General features: G+C 41.9%; 1 protein-coding gene across 1 annotated transcript; it reads right to left on the bottom strand.

Moving 5' to 3' along the window:
- Window positions 1-15,979: 15,979 nt before the first annotated feature.
- Window positions 15,980-22,669, bottom strand: commd8 (COMM domain containing 8). The gene is made up of 5 exons (XM_058615456.1): window positions 22,567-22,669; window positions 21,576-21,731; window positions 20,793-20,945; window positions 20,083-20,238; window positions 15,980-17,111 (listed from the first exon to the last, which is right to left on the bottom strand). The coding sequence occupies exons 1-5, from the start codon at window positions 22,609-22,611 to the stop codon at window positions 17,091-17,093; spliced, it is 531 nt and encodes a 176-aa protein (XP_058471439.1). The 5' UTR covers window positions 22,612-22,669; the 3' UTR covers window positions 15,980-17,090.
- Window positions 22,670-22,898: the final 229 nt, after the last annotated feature.

The following is a 22,898-nucleotide window of genomic DNA, read 5'->3' as shown; positions in this document are numbered from 1 at the left end:
GGGACCATCCAAGCTCTGTAAAGTAAGGATGGGAAACTGTTGACCTCGACTGAGGAGGTAAGTGGATGGTGGAAGGGACACTTTAGGGAACTCCTGAATCCGACATCTGCGCCCTCTGTGGTGGAGGCAGAGAGGGAAGCTGATTGGGGATCATCGTCAATCTCCCTGAGGGAGAAACAACTCTGCAGTGGCAAGGCTCCAGGGGTTGATGAGATCCGCCCAGAAATGCTGAAGGCGGATGCTGCGGATTCCGTCCTGGTTGAGGAACAACAGACCAGCTCTTTACTCTTGCAGGGATCCTAGAGGGGGCCTAGGAGTACACCTATCCAGTCTACATGTGTTTTGTGGACCTGGAGAAGGCGTATGATTGGGTTCCCAGGGAGGTACTGTGGGAGGTGCTGCGGGAGTATGGGGTGAAGGGGGCACTACTTAGGGCCATCCAATCCCTATACGCCCAAAGTATGAGCTGTGTCCGGGTTCTTGGCACTAAATCAGGCCTGTTTCCTGTGGGTGTTGGCCTCGCCAGGGCTGTGCTTTATCACCAATCCTGTTTGTGATTTTCATGGACAGGATATCGAGGCGTAGTCGTGGGGGAGGGGGGTTGTGGTTTGGCGGTCAGGATGAATACCAGCACCTCTAAGTCTGGGGCCATGGCTCATAGCAGGAAACCGGTGGATTGCCTTCTCCAGGTAGGGAATGACTGCTTGCCCCAGGGAGAGAAAGAGACAAGGTTAATGACATATAAAAAGTCATATTCATACCCTGAGTGTGACAGAGTGAAAGTGCGTGCGCCACAGGAAAATCCCCAGCAGTCTAGGTCTATAGCAGCATAACTAAGAGATGGTCCAGGTTTCCCTGAACCAGCTCTAACTATTGTTACAACCCGGCTCTTAGGCTGCAACAAAAATAGGGAGAGAAGACGAGGACTAGTGCAAAACAATGATTTATTTACCAATTGAGAATTAAATATCAGTGTCAGTAATCAGTAAGTGTAAGCAGGTGTGTGTATGTGTGTGTGGATGCATAAAACAAAACTAAACTAAAACAAACAGCCGCGCCAAAGTCCATGCCCATGGTATCTGTGTCTGTGCGAGAGAGGCCAGCCAGAGTCTGAGAGAGAGGGCAGAGGGAGGAAGGAAGGCCTCTTCAAAAGTGGTGTCCAGGTGTAGCTCATCCTTGTAATGATGACCCCGCCTCCAGGCCTGAAACAAAACAGATAAGGCCAGCACAACACTTCCACAAATAAGGGGTCGTCACACTATAAGCTTTATCAAAAAGGAAAGTTTTAAGTCTAACTTTAAATACAGAGAGAGTGTCCGCCTCCCGAACTGTCATTGGAAGCTGGTTCCACAGGAGAGGAGCCTGGTAACTGAAGGCTCTGCCTCCCATTCTGCTCTTACAGACTCTGGGAACCACAAGTAAACCTGTATTTTGTGACCTAAGTGGTCTGTTAGGGTGATAAGTTAAGACTACGTCTTTCAGGTATGAAGGGGCCTGACCATTAAGTGCTTTGTACATGAGGAGGAGGATTTTAAATTGAATTCTAAACTGTACGGGGAGCCAGTGTAGAGAAGCTTATACTGGAGTTATATGGTAATTATCTTATTGTAAATCGCTTTGGATAAAAGTGTCTGCTAAATGACATGTAATGTAATGTAATATGGTCTCTCTTTCTAGTTCCTGTCAGAACTTGTGCTGCAGCATTACTGAAGGGTTCCAACAGACTTGTTGGAACATCCTGATAATAAGGAGTTACAGTTATCTAATCTAGATGTAACAAAAGCATGAACTAGTTTTGAACAGTCACGCTCCTCTTTTTCAAACTGGAGATGAGCTAAACACATTTCTAATCGTGCAAACGGGAACCAGTAGATGACTCAACAGACAGTCGTTGGGTGACCGGTTTGGCCTCTGCTTTATCACTACAAACGGGGGCTGGCGTCAAAAATGGACCAGCCAATACACCAGTTGCCAAAAGATTGTACAGATCTGTGTGGGGAGAATCTACTGCTGCAGACCCAGCCACTCAGCAAGGCTGTGCAGATGGTGGTAAATTAAGAATACCCATGTTAAGCAAACCATCTAACAGTACTGCTTTTAGCTCTGCCTTTACAAGTACAGTTGGAACAAAAACTCCATAGTGCTCTGCAATTGCCCGTAAATCACTCTTTTTGTTAAGATTAGTGAGTAAACATGACTTTTTTCCCCCCTTTTTTTTCAAATGCCACAATAAAAAAAAAATCTGCCTTAGTATAACAAACTTCCCCAGCACCTACCTATCAAAAATAACTCACCTACCGGTCTTCTGAAACGTGCCGGGCTTGAGGAGGCTTTAAAGGCCTAAACTCCAGTAACTGAAGTCCTGGAACGCTTAACCCGGACAGAGAATTTTAATCTCCACCCAGGATTACTTCAAAAATAAAAAAGTAAATAAAAGTAAATAATAAATGAGATGGAGGGATTATAAAAACCCAGCTGGTCATTCCCCTGACTAACTGAGGAAGCAGTTAAGTTGAAGGCTAATCAATGACAAAGTAAATAAGAAATCCTACTTTCACACACGATGGAAGGATACTTTTCGTCAGCTTTTCTAGTACTCCTTTTGAGATCCCAGACGAGCCCCCAAATATGTTACAACCCGGTTGTGTTTAGGGTTTTGGGTTGCAACACCTTTGCTCGTCCAGGTCAAAAGAGGAGGCAGGAAACCAACGCAAAGATTTAACCATGTTTAATCTTAACAAAAAGTAACTAACAAAAGCAAGAAACGTACATTCTTCGAGGACAAAAAAAAAACACAAGTCTGGTCACGCTAGAGTCCAGATCCAGATCTCCACACAGATCAGCAACACACTCTCAGCCACCTGTTGAGTGTCTGCTCAGGAATCAGAGAGAGAGTGAGGCCTTAGGCTAAGGCTAAAAAGTCATGAGCCTGGAGGGATAGCTCAGGGCTTCTGCCCTTTTCTATCCATAGTTCGTGACATCAGGAGTGGGCCGGAAAGGTGGGAGGAGGCAAAGGACTCGTGAGGTTTTAGCAAAGGAAGACCAAGGCACAAAAAAAGAAAAGAAAAGAAAACACAACAAACAAACAAAAACACCCTGTGTGTGCATGTTATTTACATTTTGTGTGTATGTGTGTGTGTGTGTGCGTGCATGTGCTCTACAAGTGCATTTATCGGGTTATGGGGGCTTTGTCGAGTTCTATGAGTGGGGGTCTTTGGCCAGCTGCAGCATGAATGACATGGGGGTATCAACAGTGGTGTGTGCTTCCTGTATAGTTTTCTGGAGAGAGGGGTTGTTTATTGCTGTTCTCATGTATTTCAGTGCTATGACTTGGTGTCTCTGTCTGATGGTCTGGATGCCGGTTATGGTGCGGATGTAATGGTTGCTGATGTAGGACGGGAGTCTGTGAGCCAGTTTCAGTGCTTTGTTTTGGATGACCTGAAGTCGTTGTAACTGGTTGTCGGAGATGTTGATCCAGGCGGGGACGGAGTATTCAAAGAGTGGTCTGATGTATGCCATGTTTTCCACAGAGGGCTTTGAGGTGGTTGAGTCTATTGTTTGCTCTTTGTTCCAGGTTATTGATGTGTTTGGTCCAGGTCATGTTGTTTTGAAATGTTACACCAAGGAATGTTGCTTCTTTGATGATAGTGATTTTGTGATTGTTGAGTGACAGATCGATATTGTTGGGCTGCAGGTGTGAGTTCTTGGTGAAGAGGATGCATTGTGTCTTGACAGGGTTCAGTATGATTCTCCACATGTTTGTCTAGGTTTCTTTTGCAGTTAGGCATATTTGGAGTTTCTTGGCTGCTAGATTTGGGCGTTTAGAGCTGGACCAGTAACAGAGGTCATCTGCAAACTGTGAGACTTTGGCTATGGTGGCTGGGGGGTAGTAGATATCAGAGATGTATAAGAGGAATAAAAGTGGGCTCAGAACTGCACCCTGTTGGACTCCAGCTTGAGGGATGAAAGGTGTTGAAATGGTGGAAGCAACTTTCACTTTGATTTGGCGGTTAACCAGAAAGCTTGAAATGATGGATTGGGTGGGTTTTGGCAGTTTGAGGTTGGTGTCCAGTAGTCGGTATTTGAGTCTGTTGTGCCATACTTTGTCAAATGCTTTTTCAATGTCGAAGAATATTGCCAGGGTTATTTCTTTTTTGTTAAAGTTTCTATGAATGTCTTCGGATAATCGGAGGATGTTGTCTGTTGTGGCTCTCCCCTTCCTGAAACCGGCTTGGTGTATTCCCAGGAGGCCCATTGATTTGATGTGGCTGGTGAGACGTGAAGTGAGTATTCTTTCAAATAATTTCCCTATTTGGCTGAGAAGGCTTATGGGGCGATAACTTGAGGTGTTGTGTGGATCTTTTCCAGGTTTGTGGATCATGATGACCAAGGCCACTTTCCATGGTGAGGGGAAATGTCCAGTGGAGAGGCAGGTGGAGAAGAGCTGTCCGAGGTGTTAAAAGTAAGTGGCTGGTGCTTGTTGTTTTTCATTTTCTTTAGGTGCAGTTGTATTTCCTGGATAATTACTGGTTTTGTGAGTAATTGGTGCTCTGTGGTGAAGTTGGCAGTGTTTATCTCGTTTGTGTTGTGTTTGGCTATTTCTATATCAACCAAATTGTTCCATTCATTGTCAAAATGGGGGTCTGTTGGACAAGAGTGAATGTTTTCCAGGTGGTTACGGAAAAGTGTGATGAGAGTGATGTTCTTCAGTTTGTCTTCAATGTTTGATCTATATTTTTCCCATTCTGCTGTTTTGTAGTTGTATTTCTTCTTGTTGGTGACTTGTGGCAGGAAAGAGAATGTAGTGAGAACAGGTAAGTGGTCGCTGGAGAGGTGGTTGGTGGTGGAGAACTTATGGAGTTTAGAAGCCAGGTCGGGGGAGCATATAATTATGTCCAGGATGTCTGTGTTGCCAGTTAGTGGAGATATGTAAGTGGGTTCATTTGTGTTGACGATTGTTAAGTTGGTGTCAGTGAGAATTTGTTTGAGTACTTTGCCACTTGGGTTTGTTTTATTGCAATAGAAGTCAGCATGTTTGGCATTGAAGTCTCCCATGATGAGGGTGTGGCTGGAGGTGGATACGGCTTGGAACAGGTTTGAGGAGGGTTTTATTACGGGGGGACAATAGATACTGATGACTGTGATGGAGTGATTTAAATGGGTTTTCATTTTTATTGCAACATATTCATTTCTGTTGAGTTCTTCTGATGTGAGACCAAAATCCATTTCACTGTATTCAATGTTATTTCTGATTAAGATGGCTACTCCTCCTCCATGTCCTGTCTGTCGCTCTTTTCTGATGATCGAGTAAGAATTTTGATCTGTGATTTGGTTGATAAAAGTGTTTCGTTTACAGAAGCTACAAAGATGTTCTTGTCATTTAGCAGTTGGATAAGTTCTTCTGTATTTCCTCTTATTCCTCTGATGTTTAATGTAAGAAGGTGCAGAGTGTCATGGTGAGAATTATGGGGAAAAAAGATCGATGTAGAGTTCTTGGTGAGAGGGTTTTGTTTATAAACTGTGGTTTGTGTGTTTTCTGATGCTTTTGATGACTTCTTCTATTTTTGTGTCGTCCATGGCCAGTTTTTGAGGTCATCTCGGAGAAGGGAAAGATGGGTGCTATCTCTAGAGTGCAGGCTGGGGGGGTTGGTGGGTTTTCCAAGGGGTGGTGGCTTGTTGGCAAGTTGAGTCATGTTTGACAGGTAGACTGGGCAGGTCTTTGAGGCGGCGGAGTGTTCACCTGCACAGTTGGCACACTTGGCATGGCGTTTTTCTTTGGTGCAGGTTTTGTGATGGAGATTTTCTCCGCATCTCAAGCAGACAACCGGGTTATTGCAGTTGATGGATATGTGATTGAACTGTTGACATTTGAAGCATTGTTTAATGGTGGGTGGAGGCCACGCCCTCTCCACTCGGTCCTGGAAGAGGTCCATGTAAAATCCTTCATGGAGAAGGCCAGCCACTTGATCTGGGTTGGTGAGGTGGATTTTGAGGAATGCGGTGGGTTGCTGAGTATTTCTGCTTATAATTCTGTGTAGTCTGGTGATTTGGATGCCTTGATTTACCAGTTCTTCTTTAACTTGTGTTTCAGTGATATTGGTGTTGATGCCTTTAATGACCAGTTTTACAGGGGTGTCAGATGGGGTTTCAGTGCCTTGTTTACGTGCTGGTCTGCAGGTAAAATGTAAACGCTTTATAACTTAATAGTGCAAAATCAACTTTCAAATACAAACGAAAAAACATCAATGGCATATTAAATACAATTTAAATAAAAAAGTTTCTATTTGCAGCCTTCTGAGGTAAATATAATAAAAATAAAATAACAATGAATAAATCAACCATTCAGGCCTTTTTACTGCTCAGTTTGTGACACACTGATCTAATCTGATGTGCCCAAGCCAGATACCTGGCATCTTTTCTTGGATGCTAGTTCATTAATGTCGGGGTTCAGGCTTTGAGCTGAGGCAACCTTCATTATCGAACGAAGGTGTTCATCAGTCAGACGTATCCTGTGAGACGTTTTCGTCATCTTCATTGAGGAGAAAAGTTGCTCACATAGATAAGTGCTGCTGAACATGGAGAGCAATTGAGCAGCTTGGGTGCGGAGCTGAGGCATTGTGTCAGGGATAAATTGTGGAAACTGTGCGGCGCCAACAGCATCATACTTTGACTTCAGCGTGTCATCACACTGGAGTTCAATCGGCTCCATTTGGAGGTTTGTTGGTGCTTTTTCCACATCAACTGCGAAGGGATTACTAAGCAGTTCAAATCTACATTTCTGACCATCAAAGTCGCCAAATCGCCGGCTAAACTCAGTGCCGAGTACACTGAGTTTTTCAGCAAACTGTGCGCACACGGCGGTAGAGATCTGCGTTTTTATGGTTTGGCAGCAGGGGAAATGGCCATGGTTTCCTTGCAGCAGCTGATTCTCCCACAGGCAGAGTTTAGTTTTAAAAGCTCTCACTGACGAGTACATATCTGTGATGATGCGGCCCCGCCCCTGTAGCTGCAGGTTCAGCACATCAAGATGGCTTGAGATGTCACACAGAAAGGCCAGCTCACACAGAAACATTTGCTCCCGGAGCTCTGCTGTGTCCTTCCCTTTGCTTTGCAGAAACTACTAATATATTTCTTAATGCAGCTCGAAAAATCTGTTCAGTACTTTTCCGCGGCTTAACCATCTCACCTCTGTGTGATGCGGCACGTCTGTGTGTTCGGAAACAAACTCGTCCAGAAAAGACTTAAACTGGCGGTGATTCAGACCTTTGGCTCTTATAAAGTTAACTGTGGTCATAACATGTTCCATCTTTAGGGCTTTAGCACACAGTGACTCTTGATGTATGATGCAGTGATAAACAGATAGCTCACCTGCACAGTTCTCTCCCCGCATCTTTTCACGAATCCTGCCCACCAGTCCATTCTTTTTACCACTCATCGCTGGCGCACCATCAGTGGTTAATCCCACGAGTTTATCCCACGGCAGGTTTATTTCAGTTACACATTTGGAAACCTCCTCAAAGATTTCCTTCCCTGTGGTTGTGCCATGCATGGATTTAAATCCCAAAAGCTCCTCCGTAACACACAGATTTGAGTCGACACCGCGGATGAAGACTGACAGCTGCGCAGTATCAGACGCGTCAGTGCTCTCGTCCACAGCAAGGGAAAAAGAAACAAAGCTATTGCTCAACTCAGCTATTGTGTTCCTGCTCAGGCTTACGTTTGAAAAGGCCTGCTTTTTCTCTGAGCACACTTGGTCACAAACTTTCAGCATGCACTTTTTAACAAACTCTCCCTCATTAAAGGGTCGGGTTGATTTGGCGATTTCTTCTGCCACGATATAACTTGCCTTTACAGCAGCCTCATTTTGTGCTGTGGCTTTTTTGAACATATTCTGTTGTGAAACCAAACCTCTTTTCATCTCCTCTACTTTCTGGCTCCTTTGAATCGTGTTTGAATCGTGTCCAGGTCCTTGTACTTGTCCTGGTGTTTCGTTTCATAGTGTCGCCTAATGTTGTACTCCTTAGTTACCGACACGTTGGCTCCACAAACGAGACAAACAGGTCTGTCTTTTACATATATAAACAGATATTCTGTCTCCCACCTGTCCAGAAAAGTTCTGTTTTCTCCCTTCCTTTTCCACCATTTTTGGTAGGGGTAACACAGTGACACTGACAGTCGTAGTATGAGGCCGCAGCACGTCTGGGAGAGAGGCACGGGGAGGCGGGGTGAGCAGGCCGGCTTTCAGCCGAAGTGTTGCGCAAGAACACGGATCGCTACTGACACAGAGGAGAGAGCATGGCTGGCGAGCATTATGGGATTTGTAGTATTAGCGGTGAATGCGGTGTTACAGCGGTGGTGCCGCTGTATAATACCAGCGGGCCAGCTCTAATGTTAATTAATGATATTGCCTCAAGGGCCAAATGAAATTACACGGTGGGCCAAATTTGGCCCGTGGGCCAGAGTTTGACACCCATGTTCTATGGTCTCGCTCCGCGAGGAGGGTGGGCTGGTAACATGGCTGATGTGTTGAAGGCTCTTGTGATATGATGTGATGAGAGTGAGGTCGTTCTTCTCCACCCTTTTTATACTCAGCTGCTTGGAGTGAGTGGCAATTAGGGCTGAGCACAGGTGAGGTCAGCATTTACCTGCTCAGAGGGAGAAGAAAAGGAGGAGGGGAAGGACAACAGAAACTGGCACATAACATAATCTTACCTGACGTGAGCAAGATGGCGCTAGTGTGTTTGTTGGCTTGCCGTCAGCTCCGTCAATTCCTTTCTGTCCGGTGTACTCTATGTTTGTTTGTGTTGACACTCTTGCTATGCTGGCGTTGCTCTGCTGCTGCTGCTGCTACATGGACCTATGATCACCAGACATTGCTGCACCTAAGAAACGCACTGACGACCCATACTAGTGGGTCTCCTGCTCCATTTCATAGGTGCCAGCCTCCGTTTATCTATACTGCGGAGTGTGTCCTTCGTCTACCTTGCTGCATTCCCCGGAGGAAACGTCGGAGGCGCCGAGGCAAACGCGGAGGCATCCGGGTGAAGATCAGGAGAGGAGCGAGTGTTCCACCCGCTAAACCCGGGCTCTGCCAGCTCTCTGCAGCCCATCTAGGTCGGGGAAATCTCTACCTGGCTCGACGCTCGTGGGATCGGAGGTACTCCTGCCATGTATCCATCACCCAGCATCGGCCCCAAACGCCTGTCAGCCCTGCTCGACCGAGACTGCGTGTCCGTAGCGGCGGGGTAAATTCCTTGAACCTTCGCCCTCTGGAATACTCCCGATGCACCCAGGCTGCGGTTCACTCCAGTGCAAAAGTGGCGCTGATCAACAGCAGGTCGGTGTCTAACAAGACTTTCGTTTTAAATGACTTTTTTACTCGTCACAACTTGGATTTCCTGTTTTTAACCGAAACATGGATTGGTGCTGGAGTTGGCTAGTCTTCTGTTTTCGGTGAACTTTGCCCAACAAACTGTTCCTTCTTTAGCACGCCGAGGTGCGTCGGAAGAGGAGGCGGTGTGGCTCTTGTTTTTAGAAATAACTTTAAACTACGGACACTCTCTGCAGGGAGTTTCTCCACCTTCGAACTGCAATGCGTAATTGTGGAATCTGTTAAGTCCCCACTGGTTTGTGCACTGATCTATAGGCCCCCTAAGCCCGACAAAGACTTTATTACCGAATTCTCTGACTTTCTCTCCAATCTTGTATCAGTACATGATCGTCTTCTCATACTTGTTGATTTTAATATCCACGTCTGCTGTCCGGACAAACCTTTGGTTAGCGAATTTCGTGGTGTAATAGATGCACTTGGCTTTACGCAACACATAAATAAAGCTACTCATAAACTGGGACATACACTTGACCTCATTTTGTCTTATGGTTTAACAGTTGAAAATATTGTGATTGAGGATGCTACTTTTTAAGATCATCAGCCTATTATGTTTGACATTACCCTCTCCAGTCCCCTGCGAACTGCCACAGCTCAGGGCCGTTACTCCCGTCATATACACTCTCTTACTTCAACTCAGTTTTCTGATAGCTTTCTGAGTAAAACTGTTGCTTCTTCCATTGCAACAGCGGCTTCATCCTCCTCTAGCCCCGATGAACTAGCTACCCTTTTCCACTCCTCTTGCTCTTCTATACTTGACTCTGTAGCTCCTCTCACGTACACCCGCACCAAACTAAAACCTCACTATTGGTTAGATGAAGCCACACGCTCTCTCAGGCAGGCCTGTCGTAAAGCTGAAAGGAGATGGAAAAAGGACCAACTCACTGTCTCCTTTGAAATGTTTAAATCTGCATTAGCTTCTTTCCAGGCAGCAGCAAAAAAAGCCAGATCGAAGCATCTCTCTGACCTGATCAGTAAACACTCAAACAGACCCAAAATTTTATTTAGTACTTTGAACTCTGTCATCAACCCCCCTAATTCCCCAGTTGCTGATGTATCTACTGACAAGTTTTTTACTAACAAAATTGAGAACATTAGGTCATTGTTTACCCCCACCTCTCCTGTTACTCCACCTGATTGCTCAGGTGTACTAGCTACTTTCAACCATTTTCAACCCATCTCCTTCACTGAGCTGAGGGACGTAGTATACCACATGAAACCTACCACATCACCTCATGATGCTATACCCTCCTCTATTATGAAGGATGTCTTTGATGCAGTTGGCCCCTCTATTCAGATCATTTTAAACTCATGCCTTGCCTCGGGCACTGTCCCTGCATGTTTTAAGCATGCGGTCGTCCAACCCTTGCTTAAAAAACACAACCTTGATGCCAAATGCCTAAAAAATTACCGTCCCATCTCTAAGCTCCCCTTTATTTCTAAAGTTCTGGAAAAAGCTGTTCTGTCACAGCTGACTCCCTTTCTGGCCACCCACATATATTTGAACCTTTTCAGTCAGGTTTCAGACCCCTGCATAGCACTGAAACAGCCCTGCTTAAAGTAACCAATGATCTGCTTCTCACACTAGACTCAGGTGACAATGCCATCCTGATATTACTGGATCTTAGTGCCGCCTTTGACACCGTTGATCACAACATCCTCCTCATCCGCCTTGATCAGCAGGTGGGCATTAGGGAAACTGCGCTACACTGGTTCCGTTCCTATCTCACACATAGGACTTTTTCTGTGTCTATTGGTCAGTTCTCCTCATCATCTGCTCCCGTCTCGTATGGGGTCCCCCAGGGGTCCATATTGGGTCCTATGCTCTTCAGCCTGTACATGCTCCCGCTGGGTGACATCATAAGAAAGCATAACATCTCTTTTCACCTTTATGCGGATGACTCTCAGCTGTACTTGCCTCTAAAATCTAGGGACTCCATACAATCACTCCTGGTCTGTCTTGAAGACATCAAAAGTTGGGTGGCCAATAACTTCCTCCAGCTGAATAGTGACAAGACAGAAATCATAATTTTTGGTCCTCCCAAGGCAAGATGCACTGTAGAGCAAAACCTAGGTCATCTCACCTCATCTGTCAAATCTCATGCTAGGAACCTGGGGGTCATCCTTGATTCTGAACTCTGCCTTGACAAACAGATCAGCACTGTTGTCAAAAATAGTTTTTACCAGCTCAGAATGATCTCCCGCCTCAAATCCTTCCTATCTCATAATGACCTTGAGAAAGTTATCCACGCCTTTATTACAGCACAGCTGGATTACTGCAACTCCCTTTACCTTGGCCTCCCCCAATCCTCACTTAGACGCCTGCAGTTGCGCGCCTTCTAACTGGCACCAGGAGGCGTGAGCACATCATGCCCATTCTAGCCTCCTTACACTGGCTCCCAGTTCATTTTAGGGTCCAGTTTAAAGTTTTACTATTTGTTTTCAAGGCACTTAATGGGCTGGCTCCAGCATACATCACAAACCTTGTCCAGCTTCACTCTACCCAAAGGTCCCTTCGATCTACCAACAAAGGGCTCCTACATGTGCCGCGCACACGGCTCAAACAGCGGGGTGACAGAGCCTTTGCTGTTGCTGCTCCACGTTTGTGGAACCAGCTCCCCCTGGATATTAGATCTGCCCCCTCCATTTCTGCCTTCAAATCCAGGCTAAAAACCCACCTGTACTCCCTGGCCTTTCTTGTTCCCTAATCCTGTATTGCTTTTCTTTATATTTTCTGTGTTGTGTGCCCTGTCTTGATTGTTACTTATTTCACAATCCATGTTTTATCTTATTTTAATGATGACTATTGGTTAAATGTTTTTTGTATTACTTTGTATTATTTTGTGTCTTTTTCTGTTTTTCACTGTACAGCACTTTGGTCAGCTTATGCTGTGTGTAAATGTCAGTCATCATCTACCGCTTTATCCTCAACCAGAGGGTCGCGGGGGGTGCTGTGCCAATCTCAGCTACATCGGGCGATAGGCGGGGTACACCCTGGACAGTTCGCCAGTCCATCGCAGGGCCACACACAGATAGAGACAAACAACCATTCACTCTCACACTCACTCCTATGGTCAATTTAGAGTGTTCAATTTACCTATCCCCACATTGCATGTTTTTGGACCGTGGGAGGAAGTCGGAGAACCCGGAGAGAACCCACACACACACGGGGAGAACATGCAAACTCCATGCAGAAAGACCCTTGTTCCAACCGGGGCTCGAACCCGGGTCTTCTCGCTGCAAGGCGAGAGTGCTAACCACTACACCACCGTGTGGCCCTGTGTGTAAATGTGCTTTATAAATTAAATTTACTTACTTACTTACTTACATAACATAAACCTAGCAATAACAATAAAATGCTGTAAATAATACAAGTACACCCATATGCACTTACATACATACTTACAGATAGACTTACATACAGTACTGTATATACATGGGAACAAACGAAAAAACTTAGAAGAAGGCATTGAAATAAGGAATATTAATGAAATAAATGAACTCATTGGACTATACCCAAATAATTAAATATAATAATTAGATGTTGTTTTTTTTGCTAATAAAGGTTGTTATGGATAACCTTTATTTTAATATTTCTTAACACTGAACATATTCATTTGTTGATACGATTTGATAAGAAATTACATTAAAAATGTTCGTCTTCTTGGTATTTCAACTCTGACCATGTTTATTGACAGGTACTTCGAACTGGTTTTAATTGGACACTGTTTATTATGTTAAATTAATTTACTACAGTAAAATCAAAGCAATGCAATGCTGATAAGAATGTTGAAATGATCAGCAGTCTACCATGGAGATTAGAAAATGTAACTAACTTTGAATTGATATTACACCTTCATGCTAATGGCCAATGGAAAAATGTCTCTGCTGGAAACATCACAAGACGAAGGAAGCTTCAATGATGGATTCCATGCCACCATGCGTCGTAGGTTCTAGTGACCTCTCCATGGTGGTGACCCTCTACTGTGTGCAAAGCACATGGGTCAAAGATATTCATCTGCTTGTGTGTGAACTTATATGTGTGATGATGATATATATATATATATATATATATATATTTGAATATTTGTAAATTAAATTTTTTTTTATACATGGTATACTTATACATAAGATATAAATTGCCTTTGTTTGTATGGTTTGTATGTTGTTTTTTCCTCTAGCTTTAATGATTAATATTTTGAAGTTTTCTAGTATGTGATTTTCTTTAGTTTGATCGTGTTGATGAGTTTAAATTCTTCTTTGATTGAATTGATCAGAGCCAGCCCAAGGCATAAGTGAACTAAGCGGCTGCTTAGGTCACCAAGGGGCCCCAAGAGCAATTCACTTAAAATAAATAAATAATAAATTTTTTTTTTTTTTGCGTGCGAGTGATGACACATCAGAGTCCTTGAGGGAAAAAAGCAGCGAAACGTAGTGAATTTAATTTTCAACTTTAGTTGGAGTGAAAACACAGCTGAGAGCAGCCCAGTGTCTGTGTGTGTGTTTGTGTATGTTACAGTAAGGATGCCAATATGGCTCTGCTTGCTCAAAGGAAGAGAAAAAAGTTTTACGTTTATGTTGCATGTGTGATGCTGTGGAAGTGTTTGTTGAGGACACGGCAGGCTGCGGGGAATTTGAACAAATTTATGTATTGCCCTACTCCAGCTGGCCATCTCAAAAATGCACCAGAATATAGGAAATCACATCTACCAGATTCAAACATTTTATGTGGGAGGACCCCCCTTCCCATATGCACCCACTCTGGAACAAATAGGGTGTTCCTTATGCATCGGTTCCCAGGGGAAGAGTAGTTCATAATCTGTCTGTATTAATACAATTGATAATATAACATTATAGTGTGACGTTTCAATAATCATCAAGCACAGGTGACTCCGCATAGTTGGAGGGGGGGGGGGGGGGGGGCAAATCAAATTCTGCTTAGGGCCCCTAAAGGCTCGGACCAGCCCTGGAATTGATTCTTGATTTTTCTTGACCCTACAGGTTTGATGTAATGAGGTCTAGTAGTTTTGTGGACTTTCATTTTAATGACTCTTCTTTTTTTAAACGTTTTTGTAGTATGTTTTTGATTTTTTCCCTTTTAGTGTTATTTTCTTTAGCTTATTAATTAATATATAATCAAGAGTGGGAATTGTCATGGAAAATAATACTTGCTCTCATACATTACTTGGTTTTACATACACACATTTGTACACTACTTTGTGCACTACTCGTACCTAGTACGTGCCCATTTATCTTCATACACTTTCTGTCTCAGTCTAAACAATGCCCACACCTGAATGCCGAAGGTCATCTTTCCCAGCTGCACAGATAACCGCAAACACCAACTATAAACTGTACAGATTTTTTCATGTGCCTAAGAGTCATCCTTGACTTGCCTCTGAGCAAGAGGTTTGATTTATTGTTCATTGAGGGGTGGTCTTATATTTGGTTGTAACCTGTCTGCTCACTGACCTCTGGTATCAATAAGGCATTTTCCCAGACAATTGCTGCACACTGGATAATTTCTTTTTTTTGGACCATTTTCTGTAAACATTATGGTTGTCTGTGTAGAAAAACCCAGTAGATCAGCTGTTTCTGAAACAAAAAACTGCTCCAACCCATCTTATGGCAGATGTTATGAAATACTTGCAGTTAGAAAACATACAATTTTCATTGAAAAAAACAGGCATGAAAGTTCTACAGGATATGACAACCATTTATCGGTCATTTTATCCATAATGCACAGTCAGCTGGCAAGATTTAGAAGGGCGCTCCAACCCTCGGTTTGGGAATGAGGACCTCGAGCATCCACATTGGTTACTCCGATTGTTTTTGATTTTTATTAATCTAATTGTTTTTAAGCTGTTATTTTATTATATTTCGGTTGTTTGGATGTGTGACCATGACTATTTGGAAGGGTGTACAAATACCAATAAAACTGAACACAATAGAGGTCAAAAAGGAACAAATACCAATAACTTTTTTTCTCTCTCTTTTCCCCCCCTTATTTATGAACATTTAATAACTCAAATGTTGTCAATAAACCTATCAGAAGCTTCCAAAGACATGACATCTTCATTAGGCTTTCCCAAATTGTTTAAAGGCATAATAATCTTAGTGTATGTAAACTTCTGACTTTGAAGAAAGTAATAAAAAAATGTCTAAAAAAAATCCTTCTCTCATTATTCTGGCATTTAGCAAATAGAACTAATTTTGGTCATCCTAACGGACCTAAAACAGGAAAAGTGATTGTCTGATTTCATGTCAGACAGTGAGAAAAAAAAAAGCCTATGTGTCTTTTTACATAGTGTAAACTTCTGGTTTCAACTGTATGTCATTACCATTGTTAGAGTTCTATAAAGGGGTATGAGATGCAATTAAATTAAATACACTGGTAATGTGACATTTAGAGTCTGGAGTTTGTTTAAATAGTGAAGATCAACTGACAGGAATTCCTGAAGAATTTAGAGCACAGGATGAAGTTAGGGCTGGCTTGGAGTCCATATTTCCATGGATTACTGTTAACAAGAATGTAAATCGTACCAACTGTCTATTATAATCAATGGCAATTTCTCAATTATACAAGTGAGGCACTTGGACAACTAGGTGAATAACTTTATTAAACTAGTAGTTGGTGTGACAAAATAGACAGACCCTAGATTGGATTTTAGCAGATAGAAGAGGGATCTGTCAGATTGTTGACAAATATTATTTTTATATCCCTAATAACACTGCACCTGATGGAATTTATTCAGTCACCATGAATAAATTGTGAGGTTAGAAGCTGGAGGGAACACGATGTCATGGGATTGACTGGACCAAATCTGTGAAAAATGGGGAGCACTACAACTGGAGTCAGTGAATTGATAGAAATAATAATAATAATACACAGTATGCTGCATCATTCCCATTCTGAAGAGGCACTGCCTGATGATGAGTGTCTGTCAAATGACTGATGGAAGAGTTCAGATGAAGAATATAATGACATCTGGGCAACAAGCCAGAGTTCAAGTAACAGCAGAGTTCAACCAGTGACAGCAAGCAAAGGACCCAAGGAGTTGAGTTGGAGGCCATCACATGTATATATGAAATGAATTAGAATCCAAATAAAACTCAAAAGTGAGTTAACAAAGGGATGTTTAGATCTGATGGGAGAGAACCCAGGTGTTTCCTGTTTTTTGGAGTATGGGAGAGCCGACCAACAGGTTGCTATTGTCAAATTTGTCATGCATTGGAAATGTATGTTCAAAAGGTAAAAAGAGCATGAGAACATCAGCCTAGGTATGACATAGATGATGTCAGACAGGCTTTAAAATGTGTGGTTAGGGAAAAACAGGGGCAGAGTTTTCTAGGATTAAACTCTGCACCTGCAGGTTCTGAACTGATACTGGCTTGCAACAATAATGTTCTCTTTGTTCTATACAAGCCTTGTGTTAGCGGAGTCTCTTTCTGCACCATCATATCACCACCTGATATTTAAAGAAGGAAGGCCCGGTAAACGACATGTGTTTTGTGGATTCACTTCAACTTATTAATGACACATTTCACTGTAAAAATGTGTCCAGCTGCTGATGTGCACAAATATATTACAAAAGACTGTCACTGTCTTCAACACAAAACACCATGAATGAAAGTCTCTTGTTAACAACGTGACATCCAGTCACTGGAGTTCCGAGCCATGCAGTGGTCCACAACGTCTCCATCATTTTAACTGCAGCACCACCTACAGGAGACAGAAATGCATGGACATCATTGTCAAATAATGGTTTGAGAGGTCACAGTGACTATGACTATTACAGTCTATTCAGTTCATATTTGACTGAATGTTTGTAACACGTTTTAAAGGATTTCCTTGAAGTACTGTGGACATTATCACTCAAAAAAGAAGAACCAAATTCTATTAATTTCATCCTTCACTACGAGAATGGACCTGGCAGAGAGGCCAGTGATAATGATATTGATATTCTACCAGCATGATTACATAAAGCTAACACCTCACTATATGCTGAATCTGAATACATGAAAAACATGACATTTTTAAACAGATAAACCAGAAAGTCAAAATCACACGGGCGAACAAGAGACCACACAGAAGGAATGCACATGACCTCCAGTGTGAACCAGGTGTTAGTAAGTTACCTGCCAATTTTAAAGCCTGTCAAGCTAACCGTTCCTCATGCAATTAACAGTCAAACACACATTGCTTGCATTTATAGATAGATAACAGTAATACTACCACACCCACATTTCAGTCTCAGTGGTTGTAAATATTAAAAATATTATACTGGTTGCACCCCTAAAATGTTCAGTTGGGGACCACTGTGCTGCTAGTGAAAAAAGTTAGATACCTCGTAGTAATTCAAATTAAATAATTTTTGAATCACTCACATAAAATATTACTGATTTGCCACATTCAGGATTATCCAAATTATATACATTTTGTTTAGATTTTTTTATTGTGGTGTGTAATAAAATTGTATATTACCCTATTCCATTCTATTATGGTCAGGATCTTCACTGACTGTACTTGGTAATGTAATGTGTGGTACTGTGAGGGTTGTATAGACTGAAAAGCGACGACTCAAATTAATTAAACTCAAATCTGGCAATGATTTCCTCTGTACATTAACCGTGTCTGTTGCATTTCTTGAAGAATATACACGCCAGGCCCGAAAATAATATAAAACATCAAAGGGTGAGGAAAAAAGGAAAAAAAGCACAGGGTAATGTTAACTTACCAACTACCAACTGTTAGACAAAAAAAAAAAACTTTCCAGTTTTACACACTAGCAGTGGAATGCAGCAGAGTTCACTGTATCGCCTTGTCCCGGTTGTCTGACAATATTTACATAGAAACACTGTGCAACTGCTGTGTGTTCACACTGTTTGGTATTGGTATTGAATTACAAGTTCACTCACTATGAGCCAAACTTGCTCCTATGTAACTGCAGATATCTCTAAGCAATACGATATGAACACACATTGTGCACGTACAAAGTAGTATACAAGTAGAGGAGCAGAGTAGATGGAACAGAAACAAAACAAACACTGACTTCCATATACTGTGTCCAAGAATGACACACAAACACACCGAACAGTAATAGTGAATTTATCTTCTGCATTTAACTCATTATTATTTATCAGTAGTGAACAAACAGGCTGGGCACAGGAGCAGTGGGCAGTACACATCTGTGACTAGGGAACAAAGGTGGCACCTGAGCCCTTGACCAAACCTGGGACATGTCAATTCCCTCACACTTTGCCATCATTTTAACATCTTAACTCAGAGTTCAGGATATCCTGTATATTATGTATATGTTGTAATTATAAGTTACAAGTTCCATTTGTGTTCAAGTTTAAGATATCTACAACTTCATTCTGACTATCTGAAACTTCATTCTAAAAAGGACAATATAGCTTTCTTCAAATGTGGATAATTAAAGATATCTTGAACTTTAGGGCTTTTTTTAAATATATTTTTAACTTAATATCATGTGGTTGTTATACGTTCTGTTCACTGGGCCATGCATGGGACACTGGCGGCCTGCAGATGCCTCTCGACGGTGTTAGCCATGCTGTCCGTGGGGATGGAGAGCACTGACTCACATCTGCATCTGTCAACGTTTTCGGCAGTGTGTCTAGACTGAGCTTCGGTCGTTTTGAGAATTATATCTATGTCTATGAAATGTGCGGTGAATGATAAATTCATATGCCTCCGCGGCAACTCCGTAGCTGATGGTCGTACGGCTAAGAACCGCGTACCTTAGCTCAAGCTCTTGGATGAAATCTTTAAAACCAGTCCCCTGCCAGACATTAATTGGTTACATGTCTTTGCAAATAAAGCGTACCAGTTTGTCAGGTAATAGCATTCTGACGGGCAGCTGTAAACCCTGCGATTTGGAGGGTGATAACTTTGTTGAAATTAAACATATGAGACCATGGGACTTTTCCTAAATATGTGTATTTTTTGTTTTAACAATGTTAGATTATTAAAACAACAAAACACAAACAAGTCCTGGTCATGTCTACCTTTAATTACCATAGCGGTCAATTTGACCGTATGCATTGTAAATGATGTAACATGTCTATTTTTTGATACTGCCCCCGCCCCTTTTACTTAACTTGAGTTGGCAAAACATTACAAGCCAAGAAAATGAGCCTGGTTGGCCCAGTCAATAAAATCAGAAAAGATTTTCCACACATTTCACATTTTGCTTCCTTATATTTACTCTCACCCTATATTCACATTACATATCTATTTATTTTCACTTTGTACTTTGATTATTGAAATTATATGCAAATTAAGTATGAACGGTCAAATTACCACTATGGTCTTCCTCGTAAGTACATAATTTCCAGTAGTTTAAGGGTTAATTGAATTTTGTTCAATAAAATAGTGCTCCATAGTAAATATCCTGTCTAGGGATTTAATGTTAAAACGGCTTACCATAGAAATGAACACACTGATTCAAATGCCAATGGAACCAAACTATAGTAGTGCAACAAAATGTGTCAAGCAACAGAGAAAACTTAGTTTTCAGATGAAAGTGTTGCTTGGCACTTTCCTCTCATGTTGCCCACGTGTAGAATCTTCTTGTGTCATGCAATGTGATTGGTATTCACCATCTCCATATCTTCAGCACATAACAAAATGCTTCAGACACCAATTAACTACAATATCAGTTTGTGTCTACCTTGTTAGCAGCCTCAAGTGAACTGATGAGTGTGTTTAACTCCTCTCTGTTCATTTCCACAGTGACAGGCTGAAGGTGTCCATTCTCTCTCACATCCAGATTGAGACTGAGTAGAGGAGTGTGGAGAGACGAGATCTTATCACTGGAAAGAGCCAACTGGAGGAAGAGGACAGGAGAAACAGATTGCAGGGGAAATACGAGGCAACATAGCAGGAACAACATGCAGGCATCAACTGTATTTGCTGACATCATTCAGACTGAGTTCACCATGGATGGTTGTCCAAAGTAAAATTAAACTGAAGATTCAAGTGGCAAGTGCATCCTGAATTTTGCGTTGCCCTTAATTTCCCCAGAGGAAACCTTCCGAGGGATTAACAAATTTAATCTAATCTTGTCTGCATCACAATTTAATTTCCTTATTTCATCCTTAAATGTATCCTCAAGATAGAAAGAAGAAAATTTGTCCTACAGATTAAAGCATAATGACATGGAATGCATAATTGCACAGTCTAATGGCAGTGAGATCAATCACTAAAATGTGTAATGGGTTCCAGTAAGGAGCAAAGTGGAAATACTGTTACACAAAGTGTATTAGCATTAACGCAACCAAAATGATCAAAAGATAAAAAGCTGCAAACCTGCAAGCATGACGCTAACCTGACATACATGGCTGAGTCATTGCAACACTAGCAAATAAAGCATTGATTCACCTTCAGCTGCCAGTCAAAATCTTGCAAAGTGGCACAGGAGATGGAGATGGTTCTGTCCAGTAGAGCGTGATGAATCTCCTCCTCTCTGGCTCTGAGCACACTCAGCAAAGCCTGAGCATGACCACTGTCCACATCTGCAAGCCCAGCCAACACCTGTACACAAAATCTGATCTGAGAGCAGACTCTTTTTTTTCCCCACTGTGGGTAGTTGTTACTGGTAGATTGTATTTGGAAAAACATTTTTATTAAGTAGCTAAGCTGTTTTTTTCCTGTTGTCCCAGCTCACAACCATGTTTTACTCAATTCAACTCAGTTACTTCTCAGCACAGGGAGCACACAGAGTGTACACCTCATACAAAACCCCTTCTGACTGCCTCCTTCATACTGTGTTAGCATCTAAAAACCACAATTTGATACTACGGTCAATATCTGAACACAAAAGAAATGAAGTTTAACAGTAACTCTCCTTTGATCTTAATTTATTTGTTATTTAGATTTTCATGTGTTCATATCATACAACATACCCTTATTTCCACCTGGTCACTCCACCTCTTGTCTTTCACACAGTGCTACTGTCTCAAAGCCATAGTCAACTACATGACAATAAAATAAATCTTGAATTTTGGTTAAATTACATAACATCAGAGATGATTTCGAGATTACACTTATTTGGCCAAGATCTGTGGTAGCTTTAGATTTCTCTCTATTTATTTTTTTTAATATATTTTAAGCAGTCATAGCTATAACAGCCCATCGTGTCCCAGTGCACTGAAGCAGTCTCACCTCTTCGTCTGAGCTGTTGTTCCCCACTACCATGCGGAAGAGGGCAGTCAGCGAGTTGATAAGCTCCAGCCACTCCTCCAGGCTCCAGGTGGCACTGTAATCTCCCCTGAGAGGAGGCTCCTGGCCGCACAGTCCATCCACTACCCTGTGACAAAGCTGTAAGGATACTTCTGTTAGGACTACAGTTTGGCATTTGGTGGCATTAAAAAAAAAATAATAATAATTCAAACCTTGGTTATTTTAATTTTCAATTCAATTGAATCTTTATGGCAGACTTTCTATGTCCATTGAATAAATAAAAAACAACTTAATATAATAATGGTTTACTTAAGTACTTGATAATGATGTTGGATAATAGTACACAGGTTTCCATGCCCCGAGTTGGGAAATGTCAAACTTGTTTAAAAACCCATTGTGCCTGTCACTCATGCACAAAGGACCATCTTGTCTCCAGAAAACAGGCTCAGCAGGGCTCACAGTGATGGTAAGTCTTTAGATATGTGTGTTTCAATGTAAACTGGTCATGACTGAATTATGCTTTTTTTTATGCTTGATACATCTTGACATGACATTAGTAATGCATTCCTATCATCTCTGTAGCCCATCATGTCAGTCATCTGTCAAAGTGATGTGAGCCAATAAACAGCTAAATTTGTTTTTTTTTGTCTTGACTGCCAGCCACAACCATCCCATTTGTTTTACTAAATGGGAACATTATTGCATTTATATATATGTCTAGTGTTGCCTTTACTGATATCTATGTTTTCTAAATTTTACCGATTGCTACTGTAATGTCAATTCTTGTAATGACATAACTCACGGGTGGCAAGAAATGTTCACAGGACGAACAACTGTAAATGAGCTACTTTTTGTCAATGAGCTACTTCATGTTTCACAGCTGTAACATCTAGTCATTTTAATAAAACAAATCCCTTCATTCTTCCTTGAAGCGCCGCTTATTTACTTATATTATTGTATTTTATTTACTTACTTTCAGACAGTCCGTTATAGGAAGTCTGCTTAGAGAAGCCGCCATGTTTTCATGCACTTCCGCCTGCTCGTCAGCTGATAGGGGTCACGTGATACTGGAGCTGCGTTCACGTACCTTTGGAATAAATAACTTCACCACCTGTGCTTTTTTGTTTTGTTTTGTTTTGTTTTGTTTTTTTAAACAAAGAGAATGGTATCAGTATTATTGTCTTGGGCGGAGAAAAAGAACTACATTACGAGAATTTAATGTGACATTGAATATTTGCAAATGAGGCAGCTATGAGCTGACTGAAACGAATACAACTTTACACGCGATGTTATGAATCGTTTGAA

This window comes from Solea solea, chromosome 18 (assembly GCF_958295425.1).
Source record: "Solea solea chromosome 18, fSolSol10.1, whole genome shotgun sequence".
In the NCBI taxonomy this organism is placed as follows: Eukaryota; Metazoa; Chordata; class Actinopteri; order Pleuronectiformes; family Soleidae; genus Solea; species Solea solea.
Note: the sequence above shows the minus strand (reverse complement) of the source record. Positions and strands in the feature narration are given on the sequence as shown.